The sequence below is a fragment of the Pezoporus wallicus genome, unplaced genomic scaffold, assembly GCF_028554395.1.
Source record: "Pezoporus wallicus isolate ANWC-B61680 ecotype Strahan unplaced genomic scaffold, APGP_CSIRO_Pwel_v1 contig_1181, whole genome shotgun sequence".
NCBI classification, from domain to species: Eukaryota; Metazoa; Chordata; class Aves; order Psittaciformes; family Psittacidae; genus Pezoporus; species Pezoporus wallicus.
In genome coordinates, this window is record NW_026641428.1 from 6,776,912 (window position 1) to 6,804,142 (window position 27,231).

General features: G+C 47.9%; 4 protein-coding genes across 6 annotated transcripts; all 4 read left to right on the plus strand.

Annotated features, from left to right (window-relative positions):
* The first annotated feature begins 2,095 nt into the window (after positions 1–2,095).
* Positions 2,096–4,242, plus strand: HOXD12 (homeobox D12). The gene is made up of 2 exons (XM_057423768.1): positions 2,096–3,317; positions 3,636–4,242. Exons 1-2 carry the CDS (start codon positions 2,756–2,758, stop codon positions 3,872–3,874), a joined length of 801 nt encoding a protein of 266 aa, XP_057279751.1. The 5' UTR covers positions 2,096–2,755; the 3' UTR covers positions 3,875–4,242.
* Positions 4,243–9,880: 5,638 nt separating this feature from the next.
* HOXD11 (homeobox D11) lies at positions 9,881–11,964 on the plus strand. Its single transcript, XM_057423749.1, has 2 exons — positions 9,881–10,805; positions 11,375–11,964. The coding sequence occupies exons 1-2, from the start codon at positions 10,199–10,201 to the stop codon at positions 11,608–11,610; spliced, it is 843 nt and encodes a 280-aa protein (XP_057279732.1). The 5' UTR covers positions 9,881–10,198; the 3' UTR covers positions 11,611–11,964.
* Positions 11,965–19,342: 7,378 nt separating this feature from the next.
* Positions 19,343–22,551, plus strand: HOXD10 (homeobox D10). Its single transcript, XM_057423761.1, has 2 exons — positions 19,343–20,198; positions 21,649–22,551. The coding sequence occupies exons 1-2, from the start codon at positions 19,457–19,459 to the stop codon at positions 21,924–21,926; spliced, it is 1,020 nt and encodes a 339-aa protein (XP_057279744.1). The 5' UTR covers positions 19,343–19,456; the 3' UTR covers positions 21,927–22,551.
* Positions 22,552–22,970: 419 nt separating this feature from the next.
* HOXD9 (homeobox D9) lies at positions 22,971–27,186 on the plus strand. Of its 3 annotated transcripts, XM_057423762.1 has the most exons (4): positions 22,971–22,988; positions 24,533–24,590; positions 25,884–26,474; positions 26,880–27,186. In XM_057423762.1, the coding sequence occupies exons 1-4, from the start codon at positions 22,986–22,988 to the stop codon at positions 27,119–27,121; spliced, it is 894 nt and encodes a 297-aa protein (XP_057279745.1). In that variant the 5' UTR covers positions 22,971–22,985; the 3' UTR covers positions 27,122–27,186. The 3 variants fall into 3 exon arrangements, with proteins under 3 accessions (XP_057279745.1, XP_057279747.1, XP_057279746.1); XM_057423764.1 differs by lacking the exon at positions 22,971–22,988 and having other exon boundaries at positions 24,435–24,590; XM_057423763.1 differs by lacking the exons at positions 22,971–22,988; positions 24,533–24,590 and having other exon boundaries at positions 25,707–26,474.
* The last annotated feature ends 45 nt before the right edge of the window (positions 27,187–27,231 follow it).

A 27,231-nucleotide genomic window follows, 5' to 3' on the forward strand; every position in this document is an offset into this window, starting at 1 on the left:
TTAGCCTCTCTTCAGGAGCTGCGTTTTCCAGTGATAAACGAGCGAGGGAGACTACTCGGTCACACGCAGAGCAACCTTCATCTGTAAGCTTGAAGAACATGTATGCCAGTGAAATCATAGCGTGTGGTCAGCTCTGATGTTTAGGCGATCCGGTTGCCTACTTAAAAAAAAAAACTAAAGAGCGGAAAGGAGCGTGTGAAAGCAGCCCTCCGGGTCGCTCTGTTCCTCAGCGGTGATATTTCCTGTACAGACACAGGCAGGGGGACACCCGCGGCATTCTATCGCCGCCCCCCAAACCAGAAGCCGGCTGGGGCTGGAAAAAACAGCACCAGTCCGTTCGAGGCTCTCCGCCCCGCGGAGTGGCCAGCCGCCCCTGCAACGAGATGTTTCTGTCAGTGCTTTTCCCTGCAGATTTAAACATAAACATCACTTTCCGCAGCTGTGAGTGTCTCCAGCTACTCCCGATTTTTCTTTTCATATTTTTTTTCGCGGTATTAATTAGCAATTACAGATGAGTTGAGCATTAATTGAAAGCTCTGTTTTCTCTAACCCCATAAAAGTTAGTTTGAAGTGTCACCTTTCTTTCCGGTAACTGGGAACTCACATCCATTCCCTGTGTTTATTGAGGGCTGAAAAAAAATATAGTCTTTGAGCACAAAAAGTTCCTTCTGTTTTCTGAGAAGCGAAAATCAGAGTCAGCTTTTTTCGTAAAAGGCGATTATGAAAATAAACTATTGCCCATTCTCATGGGGAGGAAAAAAAAAAAAGCAGAAAACAACTAAGCTAATAAGAGGGAGATTCAATTGGTAGACATAACTCAAACAATAAAAATTAAAGGCAGTGGTCAGTAATATCTTCCAGCGGTGCTTGTGTGGTCCTGTGTGGTCTAGGAGGGAGCAATCATTTAAAGCTTTCTTCCAGGGCAATGAAATTACTGCAGAATTTACCCCAATTTCCCATTAAATAGAAAGATGAATTTGATTAGGAGAATGTCAAGAGGGGCAAGCGTCTCTGATCTCGGAGTAGAAATAAAACCAATATTAAAACTATGATTAAGAGGACAATAACACGGAAAATTAACCCTACCTGTTAACTAGGTTCAGGTTTTTAACGGAGGTAATGAAAGTGGCTAAATCCGGGCATTAAGACTGTTGAAGATGGGCTCGCTCAAACTAGGGGAAATCCTATTGGAAAAGAGGCCGGGGACAGAAAGGCCCGGTCCGGGTGACGAATGGGCCTCCAAAGGCGCCCTGGGGCGGCGGCACCGGAAGGTGTTCAGGAACGCGGGTCTCTGTTGGGCTCCGGCAGGGTGCTGCTCCCCGAGTAGCCCAGTGGCTTGTCTCCTTCGGGGGCCTTTGGGTGAAGCACACTGAGCCTCGGCTTATCTCTGTGGGGAGAACACCGCCTGCCGATCCTCATGGTCTGGGAAAGGACACGAACAACATCCTGGGAGGATACTCTCAAATATGATTTTATTTGTACTTACTCCGGTGTAAAGGGGAAAATGGGAGAAATAGCGGAATAACTGGGCTGTTGTTTGATCTCTTCAAAATGTAAAAATATGTATAAGCTCCCCAAAACAGCACCGTAATAACACCGTAAGGGATATAATTTTCTCTTCAGGGGAGTAAAATTCCTCATACGCAGCTTGGGAGATAGCAGCGGGGTACCCAGCCGATCTGACTCTGCTCTGCCCACCGCTACGCTCCCATCCTCTGCTGCAGAGCAGAACCGGCCAGTTTCTTTTTTGCAGTCTTTCCATTCTGTTTGAATGTTCGTTTGTCTGTTTATCTCGGCGGCTCCCTCACGTAATTCCGTGTTGCTGCTGATGTTATTCTCAGTCTGTTGGTGTTTTTTTGTTTGTGTTTTAAAGACAGAATAAACTTCGGGATTTAGAGGTGTAGTTTAAAGTCTTGCCTTCTCTTTAGAGTGAAGATGAAAGGTAAAAAGGGTAAAAAGGGCAGACTTGCGTACCTAAGAAAATACTAGTCATTAGTGTACCAGAATGACGATCATGGCAATGTCCGAACAATTAATTTAATTGCAAGCATATGCAGATGCATATCATGTTGCTTGCAATTAAAACAAACGCGTATATAAAGCGGACATAATGCGTATTCTGCGCACAGACACACACACACAGAGGCACAAGGTGTGCTCATCTGCACAGAAACAGAAACACATCCGTGTGTCCTAAGCACTCGCATATACTGGAAAGGAGACAAACGTAAGTTATTCCGAGCCCGCTGAGCACACTTCTATCGCGGTGATAGTTTTCGCCCCAGCAGCTGCCCAGGCCTTCGGGAACTCCAGACCGGGGGGTGCTGCCAGGCCCTGGAGGGGGTCTGCCTGATCTGGAGGGGCTCCGCCAGGCAAGGGCTGCGCCGGGGACTGCCCTGTCCCCTCGGCAACTCTGTAAATGTTTAGTTTCCCCTTATCTCGCTAGCGCCGCAGCTTTGTCAGACAGCCCCGGCCACTTTTATAGAAGCGGAGACCATGTTCTCCCCTCCCCCTTGCGAGCTCGGTATTTTCATATTTCAAGTGTTATCATAAGACTTTTTAAAAGGGGGAGAAAAAAAAAGAGACGGGGAAAAAAAAAGGGGGGACTCTGTGGCTCGGTGGCTGGAGGCGGTGCTGAAATTACCGGCTTTGAAGAACCTGTCTGCAAAGTTTCGTCCAATCGTTTCAGGCTTTCCGCTTATTCCCTGTTGTAACTAAATACTGCTGTAAGAACAGCTGAAGTCCTTTGTTGGAAATGTGTGATCGCAGTCTCTACAGATCTGGCTACGTTGGTTCTCTCTTGAATTTGCAATCTCCAGATTCCTTTTATTTTCCCAATTTGCGGGCTAATGGCAGTCAATTGGCGGCTCTGCCCACCATTTCCTACCCCCGGAGCTCGATCCCCTGGACTTGCTCAAGTTCGTGCGCAGCCCAGCCGCAGAGCCACGCGTTCGGCGGCGCGGCGCAGCCTTACCTCCCCGGCTCCGTTCCAATCAACATCAGCTCCAACGGCAACAAAGAGTGCCTGGAAGACAACAATAAATATTACGCCCATGATGCGAGCTCCAAACAAGAGGAGAGATGCAGGCAAAGGCAATCTTTTGCAAATGACCCAACTGTTACTCACGCAGCCAACTTAAAGCCCGTAAAGTATGACCACTCGAGCCTGCAGAGGGGTTTGCATGGCTCGGCTGCTCTTTTTGAAGTGAATTCCTGCACTTCCAGCTTAAAGGAGGACATCAAGAATTCCGTCAACTTGAACCTGACAGTTCAGCCCGCAGCAGTCCAGTCATGCCTCAGACCTTCAGTGCAGGATGGTATGCCTTAAATATCTCTCTTTAGCTAGAAGAGAGCTAGCGATACTTGCTTTCTAGGAGATGCCTGTAATTGCTCTGTAACCCCCCCGTAACCCATTCGGAGCGATAATCGCTTAATCCGACTCGGATGTAGATAGCAATTGCGCTGTCAGATGGGCTTTGCCAGATTTGCCGACCTAGTTTAGCCCTGTTATCTTGCGGGTGGTTTGGTTTTGGTTGTTTTTTGGTTGTTTTTTTTTTTTTTTTTTGGTTTTTTTTTTGCATATTCTTTCTAATGCCCAGACCTGATCCACTAAATTATCGACGTGTTTGTTGTAGGTTTGCCTTGGTGCCCCACCCAGGGGAGATCAAGAAAGAAACGGAAACCTTACACAAAACAACAAATTGCTGAATTGGAAAACGAGTTTCTCCTCAATGAGTTTATTAACCGACAGAAGAGGAAAGAACTATCAAACAGACTGAATTTAAGCGATCAGCAAGTTAAAATTTGGTTTCAGAACCGGCGGATGAAAAAGAAAAGAGTAGTAATGCGAGAGCAGGCGCTTTCTATGTACTAGAGCAGAGTCTGCCCGTTTCTGCATGAACTTGTGCCCGGAGTGTTCACCCCTAGAATAGAGCGTATTCGTGAGTCAAACGCGGGGACTGCGGTTTGTGGGTTGCTTTTGTTTTTACCGTTTAAACCAAGTTCTCGAAATGCGTAGGATCCCTTCGTAAATTGGCAGGCGCTGAGTTCTTAGCCAAAACAAAGAAGACAAGCCGGACCAGCATGAAAACCTGTATTATCAGCTTTTAACCTTTCTTTCTCCATTTATATATAGTTCCTCATGCTTCTTACCCTCTCTTTCCTCGGAGAACGAGTGGTGCTAAACTAAAATCGATTTCTTCTGTCTGTATGTAAACACCATTTTGCAGCAAAAATAAAGGAATAACGCCTAGTAAAGACGTCAGCTCTGTGAATCCTGGCCGCTCCTTTCATCTGCTGCTCTGCACGCCAGGGCAAGCCTGCGGCGCCGTCTTGTTTTGTGGTTTGGAGTAACCTGCTCGAGCAGCGATGGGGAAAGTGGTTGGCAAATAAACCTTTTTCTTGTTTCCTTTTTCCTTTTTTTCCTTCCACCCTCTGCTCGGAGCTCCAGATCCGGCAGCAGCCTGGCAGAGAGGGCACGTGACACCCACGCAAGGCCAGAGCGTAACCTGCGCGCCGGCTCCGCGGTGGCATCCGCTCACGCTTGCCCGACGGCAAGGGCACGGGCCTGGGTAATGGGTGGAGGGGAGCCTGCGTGCGGGCTGGGGATGGGGGGAGTTGCTGCTGCTCCATTTCCCGGGTACAGAGGACCGGCTCCCCCTTGGGAAGATGCTCTCCGCTGCCCCCGTCGTGCGCCAGACGGACACCGGGGGAGCGCGACGTACCGCGGAGGAGGAGGGGCAGCAGGGCCCGGAGCAGGCAGCCTCCGAGGCGTCGTCGCCGGTGTCGCCCCAGGTGGCCGGGCCAGGCCGGGCCCTGCCCTTTCAGCGCCGCTGACTTTGGCCTTGCCCAAGCGCTGCCACAAACAGGAGGAGGGAGAGCGGGTGGTGTTGAGGCCGTGGAGGGCTGGGGTCGGGGACTGGGCTGAGGCAGTGCTGCGAAGAGCCGGCGACAGCCTCTCACCCCGAGGTGCTGCCGGCGCAGGAGAGAGGAGAGCCAGGAGGGTTTGGTGCGTTTGATTATCTTGAGGGACGGTCCCCATGGCCGTTTCAGCAGAGTCTTTTATGAGGGAAAGGGGAGACCGCTTTCATTTTTTTCCCCCAGATATAAACCTCAGAGGATAACCCAACCAGAAGGGGCTGGGAGCATTGCCCAAGCCGTTTGATTATTGGTTTAGGACGAGAAGGTAATCGATTTTTTTCCCGCATCTTGCTGACAGACTTTCTCTGCCGGGAGCCACCAGGTTCTGCAGCACCAGAGGAGCCAGGCTGGCAGGAGCTGCGGAGCTGGGGGAAATGCGGTTGTTATTGCCTTGGTCTGGTACTTCAGAAAATAAATAAAAATAATAATAATTTTAAAAATCACGGATTTTTAGGGCCGGAATAAAACTCCTTTTGGCCTCAATTTCCACATAAATCTGTTTCTAATGAAGAGGCGTTTCCACACGCAAAATCTTGGGTTGTCTCCCGCAACACTAATGATAATAACGCTGGCAGAGCCTGCGTTATTTTCTGGTCTATAATGTAAGCTCAGATATGGCTGTGCTGGGCGTACACAAGGCTAAATAACCAGAAGGAATGGCACAATGCAGCTACCTATTTACACGGGGCGATTGCCTTCCTGAAGGCAATAAACTCATTATTTCATAAAAGGGTATATTTGAACTTCGTTCCTACCCACTCATTTTCTTGCGATGTCTGCTCGCAAGGGCACTGAGGGACACATGATTTTGGATCCCTAAGCGGGCAGAGATACAGTCATCTTCCCAAAAGCTTTCAGGGATCCCCAAAGGTAATGTTCGGGTGGTGTTTTGGGAGGGAAAATGAAACCCAGCCCATCTCGGAGGCGGCATTTCTCGCCGTCCAGAACGGCTACCCTTGCCGCATTGCCCATTTCAGACAAAACCTTGCCTCGCCTTGACGGGGTTGCTGCCAGGGGAAAGCAGGGGTGCGGCAGCGCAGGGTGGGAGCTCCCTGAGGGCCGGGGTGAGCACCTGGGCATCCACAACCTGAGGCACCACCCCTGGGTCCCTCCAAGTCGTCGAGACGTCCAGCCCCGTAATGGGAGATGGTGCATTGCGGACAATGGAAGTCTCTTCATTCTGTAGTGTTTCCCTAATTAAAAAACTAGAAGCAAGCTCAATGGTGCAAGCCAGGAGAAAAGCAAAAAAAAAAAACCAACAAAAACAAACAAACAAAAAAACCCCACAACCAAACCACAGATCTACAGATAAAGCCTCTTTTCTTACTCTCTCCTTGAAATACATTCATTCGGCTACAGTCCATGAGAAATGGACCCTTTATGCCGTCATTCCCTATCCTAACCAGCCCCAGTACAACCAGTCCCTTTATTACATGGGTGATGTGAAATCCGAAGAAGGTCCTCGGGCGAAAAGATGTGAAAGGCGATGTACTGTTTATCAAACGTATTTGACCTACGATGATGGCTGATTGTAGAGCTTCCAGCCTAAAATCGCCTACGGAAGGACCAAAATCAGAAGAGGTAGGAACTAAATTGTGATGTGATGCTAAAGTACGTGTGTTATGTATCTCTGTATGTGCCTGTATATAGAGAGGCACATATTTCAGCAGCGCCCGTTGTGTGCAGCCGTGTGTGCACATACACACACACGCAGACGTGCATATCTGTGGGCTAAAACTGTTCACAGACACACAGGCGGTAGAAAATCGTGCATGATTTCACGCGTGCCCATGCCCCAGGTTTCAGCCGTTCCTCTGGAACAGCAGGCGACGACACACAACTGCACACACACACACGCACACGCGTGGCAGAGCTGCAAACACAGAATGCGCGCTGCCTGTGCGGCTCTGCCTGCGCGCACCCGCCTCACCCGCCCTGTGGGCACATGTGTGCGCACACGCGTGTGCGGCACGCTGGCTGGGAGGGCTTGCAGGAGATGCGCCCAAGTGAGGTGGATGTACCCCCCGCCCTCCGGCTGGATTATTTCGGGTGTCCTTTCCCCCCGTCCCTGCTTTGCGGGTACATGGGGTGCGGTGCGGGAAGGGGGGGAGCAGCGGGCCCCCGCTTGCGGGACCCACGGCCGCGTCGTCCCCCCCCAGCATGCAGGCGGCCATCCATCCCTTTATTTATTCCAACATAAACATCTTTGCATTCCGACCGCAGCCCTAACGTGATAAAGCCCTTCCGAGGGGACTCTCCATTCCTCCTCTTTTGATAAGGCTGCAAACGCAACTCGGCTTGTTGGGAATGGCTCTGGATGCCTTTGTGCTTCCTAAAAGAGCATAAATAATTAAAGTTTGGCAGGGAGGAAAAGCTTTCTTGCAGAACTGTAGTGGCAATAAATGAAATGACTCAGAATCTCTTCTCCAGTCGGTTTTTACGAGAGCTGCCAGACAGTGTCTGTTCACGTTCTCCAGATACTAGGGGCGCCATAACAAAGTTAAGGTCAAGTTAGTGTCTTATCTTGGGTGGCACAAAACACCGCATCTTCTCCAGCCGGACTGGGTGGATTTTTCAAACCCGAATGTTATGCGAGTCGCCTTGATTTTCAAGGAAGGCTTTTGGAAATGTCACTTGGACCTGAATCCTTGGTAATTCCAGGCAACGGCTGCAGATGTTTCAAGACGCCTAACGGTAAAGTATTCGCCTGACTGTGGACATGATGTGCATTTATGTTTCTATGCTGTCTAATCTGCTTGAAGGGGAAAGAAAAAGGGGGGCATATATGTAATGCTCAGAGCTGGGCTGGGAACCGACCCCAGGATGAAAATGCTGTGGCAGACAGGGACCCCCAGCTCTGCCTTATTCCAGCGGGGTCTCTGCTATGGTATTGGTCTCACATTCTCCAAATTAGATTGCTCTTTAAGGGACTGTTTCCTAAAAGGGCTTAGTATTAACAAATCGTCGCCATGTCTTTGAACTTGAATTAGTTGAAACCGGTTGGCTCTTGCGCCAAAATTTAACTGGTGCTAGGCTTGCTGCATCGAAAGGAAGGTGAAGGGTTCTGGCTAAGGCGTTATTAGTGTTTGAACGGGAAAGAAAATGAAGCTCCATAGGTTCCCAGAGCCATCTTTCCTGAGGAGATAGGCGATGAGAAACCTGGGGGCACAATCCAAACGGGTCCCTGCCCTGCTCTGCTGCAAGCTCGGGGTGGTAAGTGACACAGGAGCCATTTTAACTGCGCAGGCATCGTTTTTAGGAGGTTGTTCATGTGTTGCATCAGAATCGAAGGGGCTCGAAAGTTATCTACAAAAGAAGGGAGTGGTGGGTTTGTGCCTTGATTTCTGGTGATAGCTCGCGAGGGTCTATCTGCTGCAACCAACGTGTGGCGTCTGAGATGGCTTGCAGGCGAGGCACCAAGACAAAACCCACCATATTGTACAAAGAACAGAAAAAAGATAAAGGGAGGAAAAGGGGGAATGAGTTTCATCTTATCTGCTTGGCTTTGGTCTTTTGCTTTTTAGAAAGGGCAAGCTGGGCTGGGGTGAGGAAGCCCCTTGGGCAGCCCTCGCATGCTCTGGGGGGCCGGAGGATGCAGGAGGGTCAGCGCCGGTGGTGGTGGGGCGGAGGGCAGGGTGCGGGGAGCAGGGCGAAGGGAGCAGGGTGCAGGAGGCAAGGAGCAGGGCCCTGGGGGCAGCCCGTGCTGCGGGGCTCCCCGCATCGAGACCCTCAGCGGCGTGGAGCAGAGGTCGCGCTGAGACCCCTGTCGCAGCGGGGCCGAGCCCTCGGTGGGCACGGCCGCCTTGCAGAGCCAGGGAGCCCTCGGGCCTTCCCCCGGTTTGCCCGTGATCTGGGGACAGTTCTCTACCTGCCGGGCTCTCTGCATGCTGTGGGACTAGGCGTCTGCCTTTCTGGAGGTGATCTGGGGCCTGCCGCCTGGCCGGAGCTCCCGGAGATCGCCTGGGTCCAGCTGGTGGCCCCCTCGGCGTGAGGAGCTCGCTCAGATTTTGGGTGTATTTGGAGAGCGGCATGTGGCGAGGCTGCTCTGGCTATGCTGTACAGTGGTGGAAAAAAGGCATTCCCATAGAGAGCTGGCAAACGTATCTGGAATGAGGGATTGCTCGAGCATAGGGCTATTGCTGGAGCGTATTATTTATTCTCTTCTTTTTTCAGCCTTTGTGACCTGGGTTGTGCTCGTGTATGTAAAATAATATTTCAAGGCGAAAAAGAAAATTGGCAAAAATGAGCCCTCGAAGGCAGGGCGGCCGCGGGGCTGGCGGCTGTTGTGCGTGTCGCCCGCTCCCAACCCTGCTTTTCCCTTCCAATGAAAATGGACATTTTGGTGGGAGTTGGAGGCACGGGAACAGAGGTCACTTTGTGTGCTGCTTTGCTTCCCAAGGAAACCGTGCGGGGTGGACCTCTCTTGCCTCCCTAGCCCTCTGCTTTCCAGAAGAGCCCGAAAGTGTCTCCCTTTCATAAAAGCGGTTTCTGAGAGATGTTCTGTTTGCGTATCTCTGATCTCAGTTTGTCTCTGGCGCCTTGGCACAAGCGCGCACTGTTTGGGCTTGTAAGCTGGGGAAAATGAGGTGATCGGGACTCGGGCTCTGGATTTTGTGACCGGTTCTGATGCCAACTGTGGATTGCTGGACCCGGGCGGGCTGATCCACACGTGCGAGTGGCACTTGCCTTTCCTGAGTGAATCATCATCCGCTCGCTCACCATCTGTGTGAGCGGCGATGGCCGGCGAGCATCGCTCCCGCTAACGAGGAGCCACCGAGCTCCAGAGCCGGGGGTGCCCGGCGGGCTCCCGCTCCCCGGGGGCTCCCTTCCCCGACGGGCGGGCCGGGCAGTGATGCAGGCGGGGGCTGCTAACAGCGGAGTTCCGCTCCGGTCTGCAACAGTGGTGGGCAAGCACCCGCCCCGGCGGAGTGGCCCCAGGTGATCACCGGTACCACCGACGTATACCTCACCGCCGGGGGAAAGGCTGAGGGTGAAAACCGGCTGTATTTGTACAAAGGCTGCTCTCGCCTCTCCGTGCTGGGAAGGCTCTTTGGAGCGGTGTTAGGAGCCTTTCCGAGGGGCTGATATAGATATAAGGACATTTCTGCATCGCGTCACGTGACATAATTACCACTAGAATCAATCAAGATGAATTGCACGTCAGCACACGGTGGGGATTTTTTCTTAGTTGATCCTGTCCAAACCCTCTTGTGCAATAGATGGATCTTGTTCAATGCATTGAAGCCTCCTGGTTGCTTGCAATCGCAAAAAGGAAGACATGACTGAGTTTGACGATTGCAGTCACGGCACTTCCAATATGTATCTGCCAGGGTGCACTTATTACGTCTCACCCTCAGATTTCTCGACGAAACCCTCTTTTTTGTCGCAGTCGTCGTCCTGTCAAATGACTTTTCCTTATTCTTCCAATTTACCTCATGTCCAACCTGTGCGCGAAGTGGCATTCAGGGAATACGGATTAGAGCGCAGCAAATGGCAGTATAGGGGCAGTTATGCTCCTTATTACTCAGCTGAAGAGGTGATGCACAGAGACTTTCTGCAGCCTGCGAACAGGAGGACGGAAATGTTATTCAAAACGGACCCTGTCTGCGGCCACCACGGACCGTCTCCCGCCGCCTCCAACTTCTACAGCTCGGTGGGGAGGAACGGCATCCTGCCGCAAGGCTTCGACCAGTTTTACGAGGCAGCCCCCGGACCCCCGTACCAGCAGCACTCCGAGGGCGAGGGGGACGCGGACAAGGGCGACTTGAAAGCCCAGAACAGCACTTGCAGTAAAACACCTTCCAGCCAAGAGAAGAAAGTGACACCAGCAAACAGCGCCGATTCCCCTTCTGGTGAGGCTGTTGCAGAGAAGAGCAACAGTTCAGGTAGGTATCAGTAGTAAATTGGGGGCAAGAGTACAAGGCCAACACTTTGTCAAGCCTCATTTTATGTGCAATTTTATAAGCATCCAAAGGATTTTATATATCCTATAAGATTTCCTTTACCGTTGTAAAGCGTGTTTACGATAGGAAACCAATTTAGGTGGGCTTAAGGTATTCTTGGAAGAGGATATTAATTGTTATTAAATTGTTGATTTGGCGGGGGCAGACGGGGAAATTTCACAGGTACTGCTCAGAGCTGCCTTCGGTTTAGAGCTTAAGATCTTCGTTTGTTTGGGGCGGGGGGTGGGTGAGAGGAGTTTGAGAAACTTGGAATTTTTCCAGCCCATTTAAATATCTCTCTGTGTTGCTCGAAGTGCTCTCTTTTAAGGAGAAGTTGGAAAATATTCGCTTTTTTATTAACTCATCCAGAGAGCAAAAGCCCAGGGAATATTTTTTCTTTTAACTGTTAGAGGGCTGTTATCCAGGCAATGTGATATTGTCAAAGTCTGACCTCTTCCTAGCTAAGCGTGTTCGCAGCAGCACAAATCAGTTTCTTCTTTCTTGAATTTCAGCAATTCCCCAGAGATCAAGGAAAAAGAGGTGTCCCTATACCAAATATCAGATAAGGGAACTGGAACGGGAGTTTTTCTTCAACGTGTACATAAACAAAGAGAAAAGACTGCAGTTGTCCAGAATGCTCAACCTCACTGACCGGCAAGTTAAAATCTGGTTCCAGAACCGAAGGATGAAAGAAAAGAAACTGAACAGAGATCGACTCCAATATTTCACTGGGAATCCCTTGTTTTGAAAGGAATAAAAAATAAAAAAAAAAAATAGAGAGCAAGAGAAAAGGAAGAAAGAAGAAAAAGAATATCTCGGTCTCTTTGACCTGCCATCTGAATGCAAAAGTAAATTGGTTTACATGACACATCCACCCTGCGGAACTCAAAGTTTCATTTTCATATGCAACTCCACACACTGAATGGCCACTGGAGATTTCGGGGCTTGGCGGAGCAGATTCCTGATAAGGGGAAACTAGGACAAATCCAACTGTCCACTCTCCAGTGTTTCTCGCCAAAGGTGCTTTTTTTCCTCTCTCACAGTGCCAGCAATGGACCTGCAGTGTGTCTGGTAGTTTTTGCTTACAATTCATTGAGTTCTGGGGGGGGGGGGGGGGGGGGGGGGGGGGGGGCCTCTGTTGTTGCTTTTGAGCTAGGGTAACACTTTCCTCCCTTTAAGTGAATGCGGTTTATTTAAGAGATGGTAAATGTACGTTCGCTATATATAAAATATATATATATATATGTTTCTATTGTCATCCAAAAGCATGGGCCACTGTCTTTTTCATGTGAATAAATGGTTTCTAGTAAAGTTAAGGTTATAACTTCCGTGCACTCTATGGATTTCCATCTCCAAAGGATTCTAGCTCTTCCCGGGTTAGAGCCAAGTTCAATTGAATAATAATAGGAAGCTGCCTAGTCGGGTTGTTTTGAACGCGTTTAAATCAAGATTAGTTTAGATGTGTAACTCTCTCTTTGTAGGTATGCGTAACCTTCTCTTTTCGCCGTGAGGCAGAGCCACTATGGCTGGCTGCCGCCCATCACTTCTGATGGGACTGCAACTGCTGTAAACATCGAAAAAGGCTTTTATTTTTAATTAAAATAACAATAATTGTCAGTCTCACAGGAAGGCCAAAATCCCCAACGCCAGTGGCTGTTTACTTGTTAGTGAAGAGAGAGGCAGAAAGACGGAGGGCTCGGAGCGAGGCAGACAAGAGGGAGCTATAAACAATTGGCACTAGTTGGGGAGGGGAAGGAAAGAAAAAAAAAAGAAGAGACCCTTTTGGAGGCAGGCGGGTGGATCTCTTGGATGCCGTTCCTGGGGAGGGCGAGCGGAGAGCGGGGAGCGCAGCCCGCGGCCCCATCCGCGGCTGCGGCGGGCCCTGCGCGGGGGCCGGCATCCGGCAGGGCTCTGCTCCGCGCCGCTTTATCTTGCGTGACCTGGCTGGGCTGTTTACAAAACCTTGAACTGTCTAGACAACACCATAAAAACCGAGGTTCTAAACAGCTTAATTGGGTTATATTATACACCTTCTGGTGGGTGAAAAAGAGATTTCCGCAATGTGCAATAAAGGCGAGGAGTGAGGAAAGAATTTGCCTGTTTTGAATAGGACGAAGCGGCGGCTCTCACTACGCTTGCACGCAGGGAAGGCAAAAGTGCACAAATAAGTCAGGAAAAGCCCGAGAATTCAAAAAATGGAGAAATAGAAGCGGAGGGAGGCATGACTTTAAAAAAAAATATTTTTAAACGCTTTAGCAAGAAAAACATAAGTGTATGCCTTTGAACTTCCAAAATGTCAAGGTCATCACCTTTAACCTTTCTGAATAATTAGGCGCCTTAAGGTTCCTCTGTTATTTTCAACCACCACCCACTCTCTCACTCTTTCTGTGTCTCCCTCCCTCCCTCTCTCACACACCCGCACAACCACACACACAGTTATTACCGCATAGCTGGCCGGATTAGCAAATGCATCATAACGCAGAGAAAGCCCCGGCCGGGTCGAGGTGAGCTCTCGGCGGTGGGCGGGAGCGTGCCCCGCTCTGCTCCGCGCCCGCCTTGGCCCGCCGACTCCCGCGTCCCCTGCCCTTCCCTTCCGCTCACAGAAATTCGCCCCAGATCTCCTTTTTTTTAGCTCTAAAAATAAAACAAAAAGGGTTTGGGGATGAGGTTTGAGTTTTGTTTTTTTTTGTTTTGTTGAGTTTTTTTTCTCAAAATGATAATAGGTTAGCTGTAGGAAATGCTTCGTAATGTAAGGAGAAAGATGGTCTCTCTATGCGTTTCTCCACAAAGCCCATTAATTAGAAATGCGCGAAGCGGCGGGGAATTTCTCACAGCGTTTCGCCTGACCTTATAGCAAAATTCTCGCGTCTCTCCCGAGCCTTAATCCGCAGGACAAGAACGAGGCGTTTGATTTTTCTGCTCCCTGCAGCGCTTTAACAGTCTACCTCAGCGGATTAATACGCCTTTAAAATGCTAAGACACCGCAAAAAAAGAGCCGCTGAAATAGAAACAACTCAGCATTAATCTTGCATAAACGCTCAAGGATAGCACGGTTACGTTTCTATTTAGAAAGAACAAGAGAAACCCGTGATCGGGAGCAGACGGAGCCGCGAAGAGAGAACCCCGGGAGAGGCAGGCGGGCGGCCGCGGCAGTGAGCTCCGCGACCACAGGGAGGCGCCCCGAGGCGCTGCAACGCCCACGGCCGCCCGGCTCCCTGAGAATAACCTCACTGCTAGTAAAATAGCTAATATATAAGTAACGATAAGATTTCAGGGCCTTCCAAATGAGAAAATAAAGCATCAAAAAGATTTATTAAACAAATAACCCATAACCGTGACGGGATGGAGAAATACGCCACTTTAAAGGAGAAGAAAAAAAAAATTTGGTCGTAATCTTTTATAATGCATCCGAGCTTTAAAAAAAAACCCACCATAATTTTAAGCAAGAAAAAAGGCCACCAAAACTCCAGTTATATCCCGAATTCGTTCCCTAGAACGAAACTATGTTCATTCCTTTAAGAGCAGCCTTAAAGCCAGTGAAACAAAAGTAATACAAACCCCATGCGTTTCCACAGTTCATCTTCGGCTCTTAATCCAGGCTTTTCTTAAAATAAACCTTTAGGCACAGAAAGCATAATTTTAAAGCCACACTGTACTTAAGGGGAGATTACTGTTAGATCCTAGAGAGGGCTTATTTTTTTTAGAAAGAGCGAGAGACTAAAGCAAAAAGGCAATCTTTTTTAATATTCGAACATCACTTTGCCAAGGCATTCCTGAATGAAATCCCTCTCTTTAAAAGTACTATGGAGATCTATTAAAATGAAAGTAGAGATTAGAAAATTAAAGTGAAGCTTATGAATTTCCTGGATGCTCTCCAGTGATCGAGCATGTTCCGGTTTTTGTTGATTTTCTTCTTTACATTTTCCCTCCAGTGCGCACTTTTGGTCAGAATGTGAGGAAAGAAAGGGCTTCGCTGCTTTCTGCTTTTTTTCCCAGAATAAATCGAAATCTATTTCACGTTCTTTCAGCCATATTCTGCATTTTTTAAAGGCCCTTCTCTCGTGAAAACATTTGCTGGCACTTTGTCTGCTGGGTTGTGGGGGCTTGGTGTTGGTTTGTTTTTAGAAGTTCATTGTTAACACTTTCCTAGAAATAGCCTTTCCGTCGGTAATAAAATGGCATTGTACAATCTGAAATCCTTCGGATCCCTGACGCCAAAGGTAGTCCTTAGAGGCGCAGCCGGATCCCGAAGGAAAATCCCCTGGTCTCTCGGTGGAGATACCCATTTCGAGAGGGAAACATTTAGCGAAGTTTTTGTGTTTGTTTTTCTTGGCTTGGGAGTGTTCCTTGTAAGCATCCACACCAACCCCAAACCCATCAGGCTTCATGCGAGGCGCTTTAACAACTCGCAGTTACAGTGAGGCTGATCGCAGCGAATGTGAAGAGTGATGGGAGCCAGGATGTGTTATTAAAAAAAAACAAACAACTATATACCAGAATATGGAAATGCAGCTTCTTTTTTGAATCCTCGTGTAAATGTGATGATGTCCACGATCCTATAACCTCTTCTATTATCCCCCCCCTCCCTTCTCTGTTTTATCCTTTAGACAGAAGAAGCTGTGAGCTATTTCCAAGTGTCTATGGGCTTGTCCTTTAAGGAGAACGAAATGGATATTTGCTTCTTTTCTGATTAAACTACACATGCGGCAGGAATCTGCCGAAAGATAAATACGCAGCCCAAATACCGAGGCTGAGGTCTGCATCTGCGGCCAACTTACAGGCTAAAATCTCATCATAGCAGATACTCGCTTCTGTGTCCGCAGAAATATAGAAATACAATAGAGGAAGGGTTGAGGCTTCGGGTGATGGTGAGAGGACAGTCTGGGCTCCTGTGCGATCCTCACGCTCAAAAAACACCTTTGAAGAAAAGGCCATCATACTATTTTATTTATTTTATAAGCTTTCATATTTAGGAAGAGGCATAATGTCATCAGTATGTCATCCCGTACCCCCCCGCGTCCGTTCTGCCCCGACCCCCTCGGTCAAAAAAAACAGGGAATCTGAACCCTCAGCCCAGACGCCGACTGTCTGTGAAAATATGGCACATAGAAATCTGGGCAACGTGACAGTTGTATTATTAAAAGAAGAAAGGACGCGATATCGTAGCCAATTTTTTTTTTCGTCCCTGAAATAAAAACTATTCTTCAATCTCCCTGCAATATAACATCATGGCATAAAATATAGTATCCTCGCCTTTAAAGACACCTTAAATGAAATGCTGAAATCGAGTAAATGAAAGGAAACTTCCTAAAAGCTTCCTGGGTTCCAGCCTGGTTTTTAAATAAGATATTTCCCTCAACACCTTTGTTACTGAAGGCATCTGCAAAATATCTAGCCTGTTTCGTACCTCGCTCCCATCCCCCTCACATAATGAGACACAAACAGAGCAAATTGCAACTATGAAAATCCTCAGCACAGCCGAGACAAGAAATAATAATCATATCACCAGTAATAAGGTTTAGGAAGATAAGGCAGTGAAAATTAAGCCCTGCTGCCACGTCTGGTAACCTCAAGTTTTAGCCCTGACATTTGCTAGAGGAGAAAACTGTAATGTCCACCTATGCTTTATTACAAACAGTGATTTACATCTGCATGGACCCATTGGTTGTTGGGTTTTTTTTGTTGTTTTTTTTTTTCTCCCTCGTTGGGAAAAATATGGGGCTCTGAGAGCCAAACCTTTATATTAATGTAGATTGTATATCTCATTTATTGCACAATATTGATTTATTTATTAATGTTAATTACTTGATTCCATTTTAATATGATTTAGAACAAGAATGACATTGAATGCCCAGAGCCTAAGTCCCCAGTTCCCCAGTGGCTCTCACATGTTTATTCAACTTCTATTTACATCAAACTTAAACTTTCCTACTGTTCATTTTCAATAATAAAAAAATGCTGCCAGCTTTTAAACTCCGTAATGATTTATCATGAGCGAAGTGTCTTACGGAGCCGTTTACCAGTCCTGAATACGATATTTAAGTCATTATCATCGCAACCATCAGCTGAGATCCCGTGTAGTGACATGCGAGAAATGCATATTTTCAGTTGAAAAAATCAAAGAACCCTCATGTCTAATCAGGAGCCGAGCAGTCAGCTCCCTCAGCACCGGCCAGGCTGGCGTGGAAGGCAAGCGCAGCCTTTGCTTATTGTTTTAACTTCGCTGCCGGGCGAAACCCGCTGTAGAGCTCTGGGCTCACACTTCAGCTGGGATATTTCTGGGACCCCCTTTTCTGCAAGTGTAAATAAAGATTATGAAAGAGCCATTTGATGGGCATAAAATTCCTGATTAGATTTAACAGTCGAGTCTTAAACTGTGTCAAGGAAAATAGTATTTTGTTTCTTTAAACTCTGTGGGTTGTCCGGGCTGTTGTTGCAGAAGAGGAAATTGCTGGAAAGCGAGGGGGGGATGCGGGGCTCCGAGGGAGCGTCGTGGGCTCCGCCGCAGCTTCTCCTCCTCCTCCAGCGCAGGGAAATCTTAGCCATGGCTCTGATAATGATCTTAACTTGCCATCCCGGCGGAGCTCGACCCTCGGCGCCGGCGGAGCGCGCCCGCGGAGGGGCCGCGCCAGGCGCAGGGGATGCTGCTGCGGGAAGATCTTGAGAGCAGCGACTATGCCGAAGGTAATATTTAAACTCTTAGGCGAGCCAGGAGCCGGAGACTGCAGCTATAAAAGACTCTGGCTCTTAACCTGACAATGATGTTGTATTTGAACAGCTGCGATAAGGTTTTAAAGGGTCTGTCTCATTGCCACAGCGAAATTTTAAATAGGGTTATTGTTTCCAGCAGTGCAAAGTGTACGGTAAAAGTGCAAAACATCCAAATGCCAAAGAAAGGGGGAAAATGTAAAACTACGCTGGTGGGTTTTCCGCCGTGTGAAAGGCGCGTTTAAATTTTTTAAAATCCTTTCACGTGCTGCCTGCTTCTGGGGACCTGAAAGGGCGTTTTAATGCAAGAAAGGCCCAAAATGAACAGGCGGGGGAATCAGAAACAAAAATTATCAACAAGTTCAGTTTGTCTGGATAAGAGTCCTTGACAGCATCAGCCACAGATAGGAAACACCCCACTTTGAGTACAGTAAAAAAAAAAGAAAAAGAAAAATAAAAAAGAAAAAGAAAAAGAAAAAAGAAAACAAAAAAAGCCTACAAACCAAAACAACACACACACAGAGACACAAAAAACAAACCAAAAGAGAACACACCAAAAGCACCTAAAACCCACCAAGAAAACAAGGGGAGGGGGAATTAAAAAAAAGAAAAGCAAGGGAGAAAGAGTAATAAACAGTTTGCGCCGTCACTATTTAAACTGTAATAGATGCGGGTGTAGATAGGGGAAGGAGGTGTGGGGGGGAAACAGTAAAACAGATTTAAAATGTTGGGGCTGAAAACTCTGGTTTGTCATGTAAACAGTTGCTGTTGCCTTCGGTATTTCTTTTCTTTTTTATCATACAGATGCATTTGTCATTCTTCTTCAAAAACAAGACAAGGAAAGAAAAAGTTGCTGAAAGAGTTGCAATGAGGCTATGAGTTTCTGTATGTTTTTTAATGAGCAACACCACAGAAGGAGAAATTATCTTTATGATGCTTTCGGTTTCCAGGGCAAGTGAAAAAAAAACACTTTCTTTTTTTTAAATGTCTTTAATTTCTTTTTTATTTTTTCCTCTTTTTTTTTTTTTTTTTGTTTTCCCTTTTCCCAGACGGTCGGGCGAGAGCATAGTAAAATAATTTTAGGAATGTGGCTTCCCTATAAAACTCGAGTTATGACAAAAGTCTAGCTTTTAATATTTGACAATTTGTGTTAAAACAAAAATTGACCTTCTCGGTTAGCAGCAAGGCAAAAAATCAATAGTATAATTTTCAATAATTCATAACGCGAACGCCATTATGCTAAATCTTAACTATTAATCTTATCCTTTACAAAGTCTGGATTGATTTGTTAATAAAATATCTTCCCGTGTGCGGCAACAGAGGGTATAACTCTGGAAAAAGCTTCAGAAGCAAGAAAATTACCAAGTAGCCCAAGAATGTAGATGAGGGTTTTATTGATCGCCCCTGATTCTCCTTAATACGCATTAATAAATCCCGCAACCTTTTGTCCCCGCACTTGTCAGGCGCGGGGCTTTTACGGGAGCCATGGCGGACAAGCGGCGGTTTGGTTTTCAGCCCGCCGTGCCACCCGGGGAGGTGGTTTGGGGGGGGGGGGGGGGGGGGGAGCTGTGTGTGCTCCGCACTCGCGGAGGCTCCGCGGCTGTGGGGGGGGCCCGGCCCGGCTGCCGCAGCGCGGGCGCGGCGCGGCGGGGCGGTGCGGTGCCGGCGCGGCGGCCTAGGGGTCGCTGTTGACCGCGGCGGGGCGCGGCGGGGCGGCGCGGCGGGGCGCGTCAGCGACGGGGCGGCGGGGCGCGGGGCGGCGGGCGCTGCCATTGGCCCGGCTGTCATGTGGTCGCGCGGAGGCATCCGCAATTACACGGGAATGTTTTCCTAGAGATGTCAGCCTACAAAGGACACAATCTCTCTTCCTCAAATTCCGCCCCAAAATGTCCTTTCCCAACAGCTCTCCTGCCGCTAATACTTTTTTAGTAGATTCTCTCATCAGTGCGTGCAGGAGTGACAGTTTCTACTCCAACAGCGCCAGCATGTATATGCCACCTAGCACAGACATTGGGACGTATGGGATGCAAACCTGTGGACTCCTTCCGTCTCTGGCTAAAAGAGAAGTTAATCACCAAAATATGGGTATGAATGTACATCCTTATATACCTCAAGTAGACACTTGGACAGACCCGAACAGATCTTGTCGAATAGAGCAACCTGTTACACAGCAGGTCCCCACTTGTTCCTTCACTACAAATATTAAAGAAGAAAGCAATTGCTGCATGTATTCCGATAAGAGATCCAAACTCATTTCTGCAGACGTCCCTTCCTACCAGAGGCTGGTGTCTGAATCATGCCCCATTGAGAACCCCGAGGTTCCCGTCCCAGGATATTTTAGACTGAGCCAGACCTACGCCACTGGGAAAACCCAAGAGTACAATAATAGCCCTGAAACGAGTTCAACTGTAATGTTACAGTTAAACCCTCGCGGCAGCTCCAAACCGCAGATATCTGCTCAACTTCAGCTGGAAAAGAAAATGAATGAAAACCCGAACAGCCAAGACAGCACCGCTAAAGTCTCTCAAGTGGAAAGTCCCGAGCCCAAGTCCACGTTGCAAGAAGAGCGGAGCTGCCTGCCCGAAGGCTCCGTGTCCAGCCCAGAAGTCCAGGAGAAGGAGAGTAAAGGTCTGTATTACCGAGTTTAAACCGTGCCGTGGTGTAACTCCAACACGCCAGCACCATAAAGCAGGCTCGAATATACTAACGAGCATCACAGCCATCACATTTAATGCAAAGGAGTATTGGGCTGCAGGTGCTGTATCGCTGAAGATTTTGTCAGGAAAAAAAAAATGCCACACTAAAGGGTCCAGGGATTTTCTGTAGGGGTCTGCCTCTCCTGTGCATGCAGACCTGCAGACAGCCTCCGTGGTGCGGGGAATATAGCCGTCTGCTCCTTAGTGCGCTGCAGCAGCCAAAAGCAGCTCCATACCTCTAAAAAAAAAAGCAGGTCTGGAGGTTGTAAAATACGACCAGCTCAAGTTTTCTCTCGTAAGATTTCGCTGATTTTTTTTTTTTTTTTTTGTTGTTGTTTATATTTTTTTACTGAGCCTTACTGCGGTTTGATTGCATTTAAAGTTAATTACGATCCTATTAAAATAGGTGAGGAATAGGTGCTACCAGGCTGGTTAAAGTTGGAAATAAAAGCACAATGAAAGCAGCAGTCCGCTATCTGCCTGGTCCAAAGATGGAATGTTTCAGTGTGATGCTTTAGATAACCTTGGGTTTGTCTCCAGAAGTGCTACAGTATTTTTGAAATGCGCTTGAAAGCTAAAGGTGGTGTAATCTGATTTTATTTTCCCTTTAAAAGTGCACTAAAGCTTTCCTTTTGAACGGCGTGTTTCGAAGAATCCTAAAACGGGAATTTTTTTTTCCATATAAAAATGTACTTTGCAACCTCTAGGTCGATTTTTACCTTACGTGTGCATGGAGATTCTCTTTATCTGAATTATATTTAGCATCCCAGGTCTAGGTTGATGTGGGGCAAATTTCTTTCTGGCGGGAAGAAAATCTAAAAAGAAAATGGAAAAAGAGAAAGAAAAAAAAAAGAGCTGTGGGTGTTAGTTTCTTGAACGTCTTTATGTCATTTTGGCTGGCAAAACGGCCATGTCTGTTCCTAGGTGTGCTTGCGTAATTCAGCTGATGGCTGGGGAGATGCTGCTTCCAAATACAGAGAGAGGGGATTTTGTGATTGGGATATTTTCCTAGCAACTGTCGTGGGAACCCGAAGCGGCCATGGCGGGGATAGGCCCGTTAAAATCCGGCCACGGGGCTGATGGCAGGTTAAATATTGTTGAAATGCTGAACGCCAGCTGAGAAGTGGAGAGTCAGTTGCGGGCCGGGGCAGGAGGAGTGCAGGGCGGTCGCAGGCAGGGGCCGGGTGGCGGGGCCAGGCAAGCCCAGCCTGGCAGCGGGTCCCCTCCCAGTGCCCACCCCGCACCCGAGCCCTGTGTAGTGCCCGCATCCACCATATCTGCCAGACACTGCAGAGGAGGGGTCATGGCCAAGGGTACAATCTAACAGCCTGAGGTATTTTTGATTTTTTTTTCTTCTTCTTCTCCTTCTTTGATTTTGATAGAGGAAATCAAGTCTGATACTCCAACAAGCAATTGGCTAACTGCAAAGAGTGGCAGAAAGAAGAGGTGTCCTTACACTAAGCACCAAACACTGGAATTAGAGAAAGAGTTCTTATTCAATATGTATCTCACTCGAGAGCGCCGTCTAGAGATCAGTAAGAGCGTAAACCTCACTGACAGGCAGGTCAAGATTTGGTTTCAAAACCGCAGAATGAAGCTCAAGAAGATGAGCAGGGAGAACCGAATCCGGGAACTGACCGCTAATCTGACCTTCTCTTAAACCCTAACCCCGGGGGGGGCACCAGTGAGGAGTGGGCACAGCACCGCCACTTGTTAAAGGCAGGAGAGACTGTGGCAAAACCCGGCATTTCCCAGTTATGTTTTGTTTTGTTTTGTTTCTGGTAGAATGTGACTTTTCGTCCTTCTTTTAGCGCTGCAAGTGAATATGTATTACTATGACGAGTATATATAAAACCTAGCACGTGTAATTTATTTTTGTTCTCATCGTAATGCAGGGTAACTATTATTGAATATTATCATTTGGTCTTAACTTATTGGAACTGTCGAACATCCAAGCAATGTGACTTTTTCATGTTTTTACTAACAAAATGGTATTTATGTGGGGCTGTTACACGGGCCATAACGTTTGGAGTACATTCAATACTTTAAGAAAAAGAGGGGGGGGAGGGAAACTTTGGGGGCGGGGGGAAAGAGAAGCACATTATAAGGTAACTATCCTCGCAAATGAACTTCGAGATTGTCCTTCGTAAAATGGAATATTCCCTTCTTCTCCATTGTAGACATTTCCTTGTGGTGCATATGTGGAATAGTAGTCGTTCAGCAGCAATATGTCCTACTTGTGCATGTTCTGTTCGCATGTATAATGCAATAAACTCTGTAAACTACTGCGGTTCCTTTGGTTTTCTACAAATACTGAAAGTACAGATGCAGGTTGGTCTCCTGGTCTTTCTCTGTGAGCAGCTCTTTGGACTGATGTACCTTCTTTGACATTTTCTGGTCTTTGTGTGTATCTGCCTGCGTTTCTTTCTTTCTTTCTCCCCCCTTTCCTTTATTTTCTTTTTTGTTTTTTTTTCTTCCCCTTTCCTTTTTTAGGGGTGGGGTGGAGACTGGGGCGGGAAACGATGTAAATCTGATTCATTTATAATTGTGCCTGTAAACAAATGATTAATTGATAAAATGTTGTGTGATGTTCCCAGTCTGACAAATTGAATGTAAAAAAAAAAAAAAAAAAAGAGAGAGGGAGGAAGGAAACAAAAAATAAAAAACGTAGTAAAATACTATGACCTCAACTGGACATCCTCATCCAATCAACTCATAAATGGTAAGTGATAAAAATTCTTTCTACTACAAGCTGTCAGCAATATGTATGTCATTTTATTTGACGTTCGCATGTTGATTTAAAAAATATCAGTCACCGCATGCTTACAATGTGTAGACTTTGATTTCGTGTCTGTACTCTCTTAAAAGAACCCCATCATGCCACATGCAAAGCTGGGCATAAGATAAATGTTAAGGAGTTCGGTTCTTGATCAGCTCAAGAGCTTACGGAAGATGGTGGATGTAAAAATGTTTCCTCAAACGTCTGGCAAGGTTGGCTTTTTTGAGCAGAAACGCTCCAAGCGTGCTTACAAAAATACACCGGCCTCTTCAAACCTACTTTTGTCACCCTGCACCGTTTCTGTTTACTCAGAGATCGTTTTATTTAGCGCAATTCCATTTTAGTAGAACACATCCAGATAATGACTTTCAAGACTCTTAACCCTTTCTGTACATAGCTGAGAAATGTTATTCGCAGGGCTCTGCTGAGGAAGGGTGTGCGTGAGACAGGGAGCGGGTGAGTGCCTGTGTGAGGAGAAATACTCAGCAGAACTGCAAATGGCTTGCAAATGAACATGACTCCAAATTGAAGTGCAAATACTTGGGCATACTTTCACCTTCAAACAGTACTGGAAAAATAGCGCGGCTACTGTTCGCGCTGAGAAACCAGCTCACTCACCATCAGCGCCCATTCCTCCCCTAAGCAGTTTCTAAATCAAGAAATTAAAAGCAAGATAGTGCCAACATTGTCTGACTTGGTGGCACTAGTACTGGTCACGTTGCAGCTGGTGGTGTTGCATTTTACTCTTTTGTTGCTGAGATTTAAATTTATATCAATTAAGTACTTAAATTTAGGCCAATACTTCCTCATGTGCACGTTCACTCGTAGGGCAGAGGTATATATTCCTCAAACCAAAGCATCATAATTTTGATGCTGCGGGAGCCGTAAGCCCGTAGGTATTTTGTGCTTGCTCTCCTTTCGAAAACAAACAAGAAAACCGGTGCTCAACAGCCCCCGCCCCCCCCTCCCCCCCCCATATCTTTAAATATTGCATACATTTGAACCGTCTTTTATTTTCCTTTAAAGATACTGGCTACATCACCAACGAAGTTTCAGCAGTGGGAAGTAATTAGCTGGCTCCATACCAAGTGTTTAACGTATATAGAAAAAAGGAGGCTCACTTTAATCTGCCCGCTTTATAAATTCTTATCTGTGTAAAGCGAGGGACAACTTTTCGCCATATCAGAAACCCAGCTTCTAGAGAAAAAAATATAGAAGTATGAGAAGTAAAGGAAAATACTGAAGTGTGAGGAGAGAAACAAACAAACAACCACAAGGGGAAAAAAAAAAAAGGATTTTTTTTTTTAAAAAAAGGTTTAAAAGAGAAGAAAAAAAGAAGAAAACAACCCCAGAGAGTAATAAATCATTAAATAAACAGGAATTTCAGTCCCTTCCTCATAACGGCCTGGGAGTAGGAAGTGTTTTCGCAGCGCTGCTGTCGCTGGTGCTCTCGGCGGGCTCCCCACTAACCGTGTGCTTTCCTCCAGATCCCGGCACAGCCGCCGTCCCTCGCTCGGCAGAGCAGGCGTGGGGAGAAGACCATGGGTAATCTGGTTTTCCGTACTAACCGGGCACCGTGTCACTCGGGGAAGGCTAACCGGGCAGGGAGGGGGGGGAGGGGAGGAAGGGAAGGGAAAGGAAGGAAAAGACAGCAAAGCGGGCAAAAATCTCACGTAGGCATTGAACGTGGCCAGCGCGGCCCGGCCCAGCTCCCCCACTAGCTAGGGGCGGAGGAGTCAGTTCTGCCGGGGAGGGGGGCTGCCCCTGCCCCGCGGCCGCGGAGCTGCCTGTAGCCGGGCCTGGCTGGGCAGCGCTGGGCATAGCCGGGGGGGCTGCGCTGGGGCTGCGTAGCCCCAAAGTTTCGCAGATACCGGAGCCTGTGTTCAGCCACACGTCAGTTGTGCTTGGAGACACAGGTTTTGCTGTTTCCATCCGTCCGTTTTATTAGGGACACATTAATCTATAATCAAATACACCTCATAAAATTTTTATTGAAAGGCATAAAATCATTACAGAGGTCTTCCACCTGTTTTAAAACAACACAATGGGCATCTCTTTTTAAAAGTGTACCCTTTCCATGGAAACTTTCTGTCAAAGAGTAGGTGGGGGAGCAGATAATAATACCCGCACATGCTCTGAAATATGGAAGTACCGCAATGTGCTTTTACTGTAACATTTTCCTGTTTTATGAGAAGTCGTTACAGTCCCAGCTTGCGATGGTTTGTTTTTACAGGCAAGAATCCCCCTTTCCCAGCGGGTTTCCTCAGCAGCTTGGAGTGTGATTAGCAAGCCAAGGCTGTTGGATTTATTTAAACACCCTGCCTCTCATTGATTAAGAAATGAGTGGCAGAAATCACTCAAAGGAGGTGAAGAAATAGTGCGCGCCCGCCGCGGCCGTGGGCTGCCAGAGCGGCCACGCCAGGCGCGCCCGGGCAGGCAGGGCTGGGCACCGAGGACGGGCAGGGCAAGCAAGGCAGGGCGGGTGGGCAAGCTGGCAGAGAGGACGGGCAAGGAGGGCAGGGCAGGCGGGCAGGGCGGGTAGAGCGGGCGGCCCCTGCGAGGTCCGGGAGCGCTGTGCGGGGCTGTTGTTGATGATGATTTTTTTTTTAAATCACAGCAGCCCCAGTTTAGCGGATTGATTTACTCTCAGTATTGGTAAATATGATCACGTGGGCTGCGCAACCAATGGTTGAGGGTTGCAGTCTGCAAAATACTACGATTGTTCTCCGGGAGGGTATCATATACAGTTAACAGTGTAACCTTTTATATGACTACGAGGGGAGCCTAAAATGTCGTCTAGTGGCACCATAAGTAACTATTATGTCGATTCTCTCATAGGCCATGAAAGCGAAGAAGTTTACGGGAGTAGATTCGTCCAGGGAGGTCACAGTGCGACCTCCAGGCCATCAGGTGTTGCAGAGAGTTCAGATTTTTCTTCCTGTAGCTTTGCACCAAAATCCACCGTGTTCTCCACCTCCTGGTCCACGGTTCACCCTCAGCCGTCTGCGGCAATGACCGGGATCTACCACCCCTACATGCACCAGCCCCACTTAGGGGCAGCCGACGCCGGCCGCTACGTGCGCTCCTGGATCGAGCCCTTCCCGGGCTTCCCGGGCGGCGGCGGAGGCGGCAGCGGCTCCGCTTCCAGCTCCGGCTCCTCAAACGGGCGCCACTACGGGATAAAGCCGGAGACGGGAGCAGCCGCCTCCTCGTCTTCCTCCTCCTCCTCCTCCTCTTCCAAAAGGACTGAGTGCTCCTCGTCCCGGGAGTCCCAGGGGATCGGTGTGCCCGAGTACACGTGCAGCTCCTTCCTCCAGGAGCCCCGAGAGAAGGCGGCTGCCGGCAGCTCCAAGGACCCCGCCGCTTGCAGCCACAACCCTAGCCCGAGCAGCGATCTGAAGGAGGAGAAACAGCAGCAACTTGACCCAAGTAAGTAAAAAAAAAAAAAAAAATAGGGGGGAGAGAGAGGGAGAGAGGGGCAGAGAGAGAGAGAAAGAAAGAAGGAAAGAAAGAAAGAAATTGCCCCTTTGATTTATTGCCGAAACCTGTAAGGCTCGAATGTGCAAAACTGATAGTTTTACTAACCTATAAAAACGTCTAGACGCCTACCCCAGCGCAAGCAGCAACAAGCACCCATAAAAGACTCCACATAACCACCTACCATCAAGACATCATTTGTACAGTAAACAGACTGGGGCATTAAGGCTTTTATGATAATTCCTCCAAAGTTGTGAAAACAGTCCATCCTTCGTTAAATTAATTTAACGACCTTTCTCTCTCCTCCCCACCCCCCCGCCCCCGGCCCCCTTTCCCTATATACATCCCTTCTTCCAGATAATCCTGCAGCAAACTGGATCCACGCTCGTTCAACGAGGAAAAAGCGTTGTCCCTACACAAAGTATCAAACTCTGGAACTGGAAAAAGAGTTTCTCTTTAACATGTACCTCACCCGAGACCGCCGTTACGAAGTAGCTAGGATTTTAAATCTCACAGAGAGACAGGTCAAAATCTGGTTTCAAAACAGAAGAATGAAAATGAAAAAGATGAACAAGGAGAAGGGCAATAAAGGAGACTAACGCTGGGGTAGAAACGCAGTTGGGGAATGCTGCTTTAGATTTGAGTTTGGAAGGTTTGGGTTTTATTTTGGATTTGGGTTTTTTGGTTGTCGAGTTGCCTTTTTGGGGAG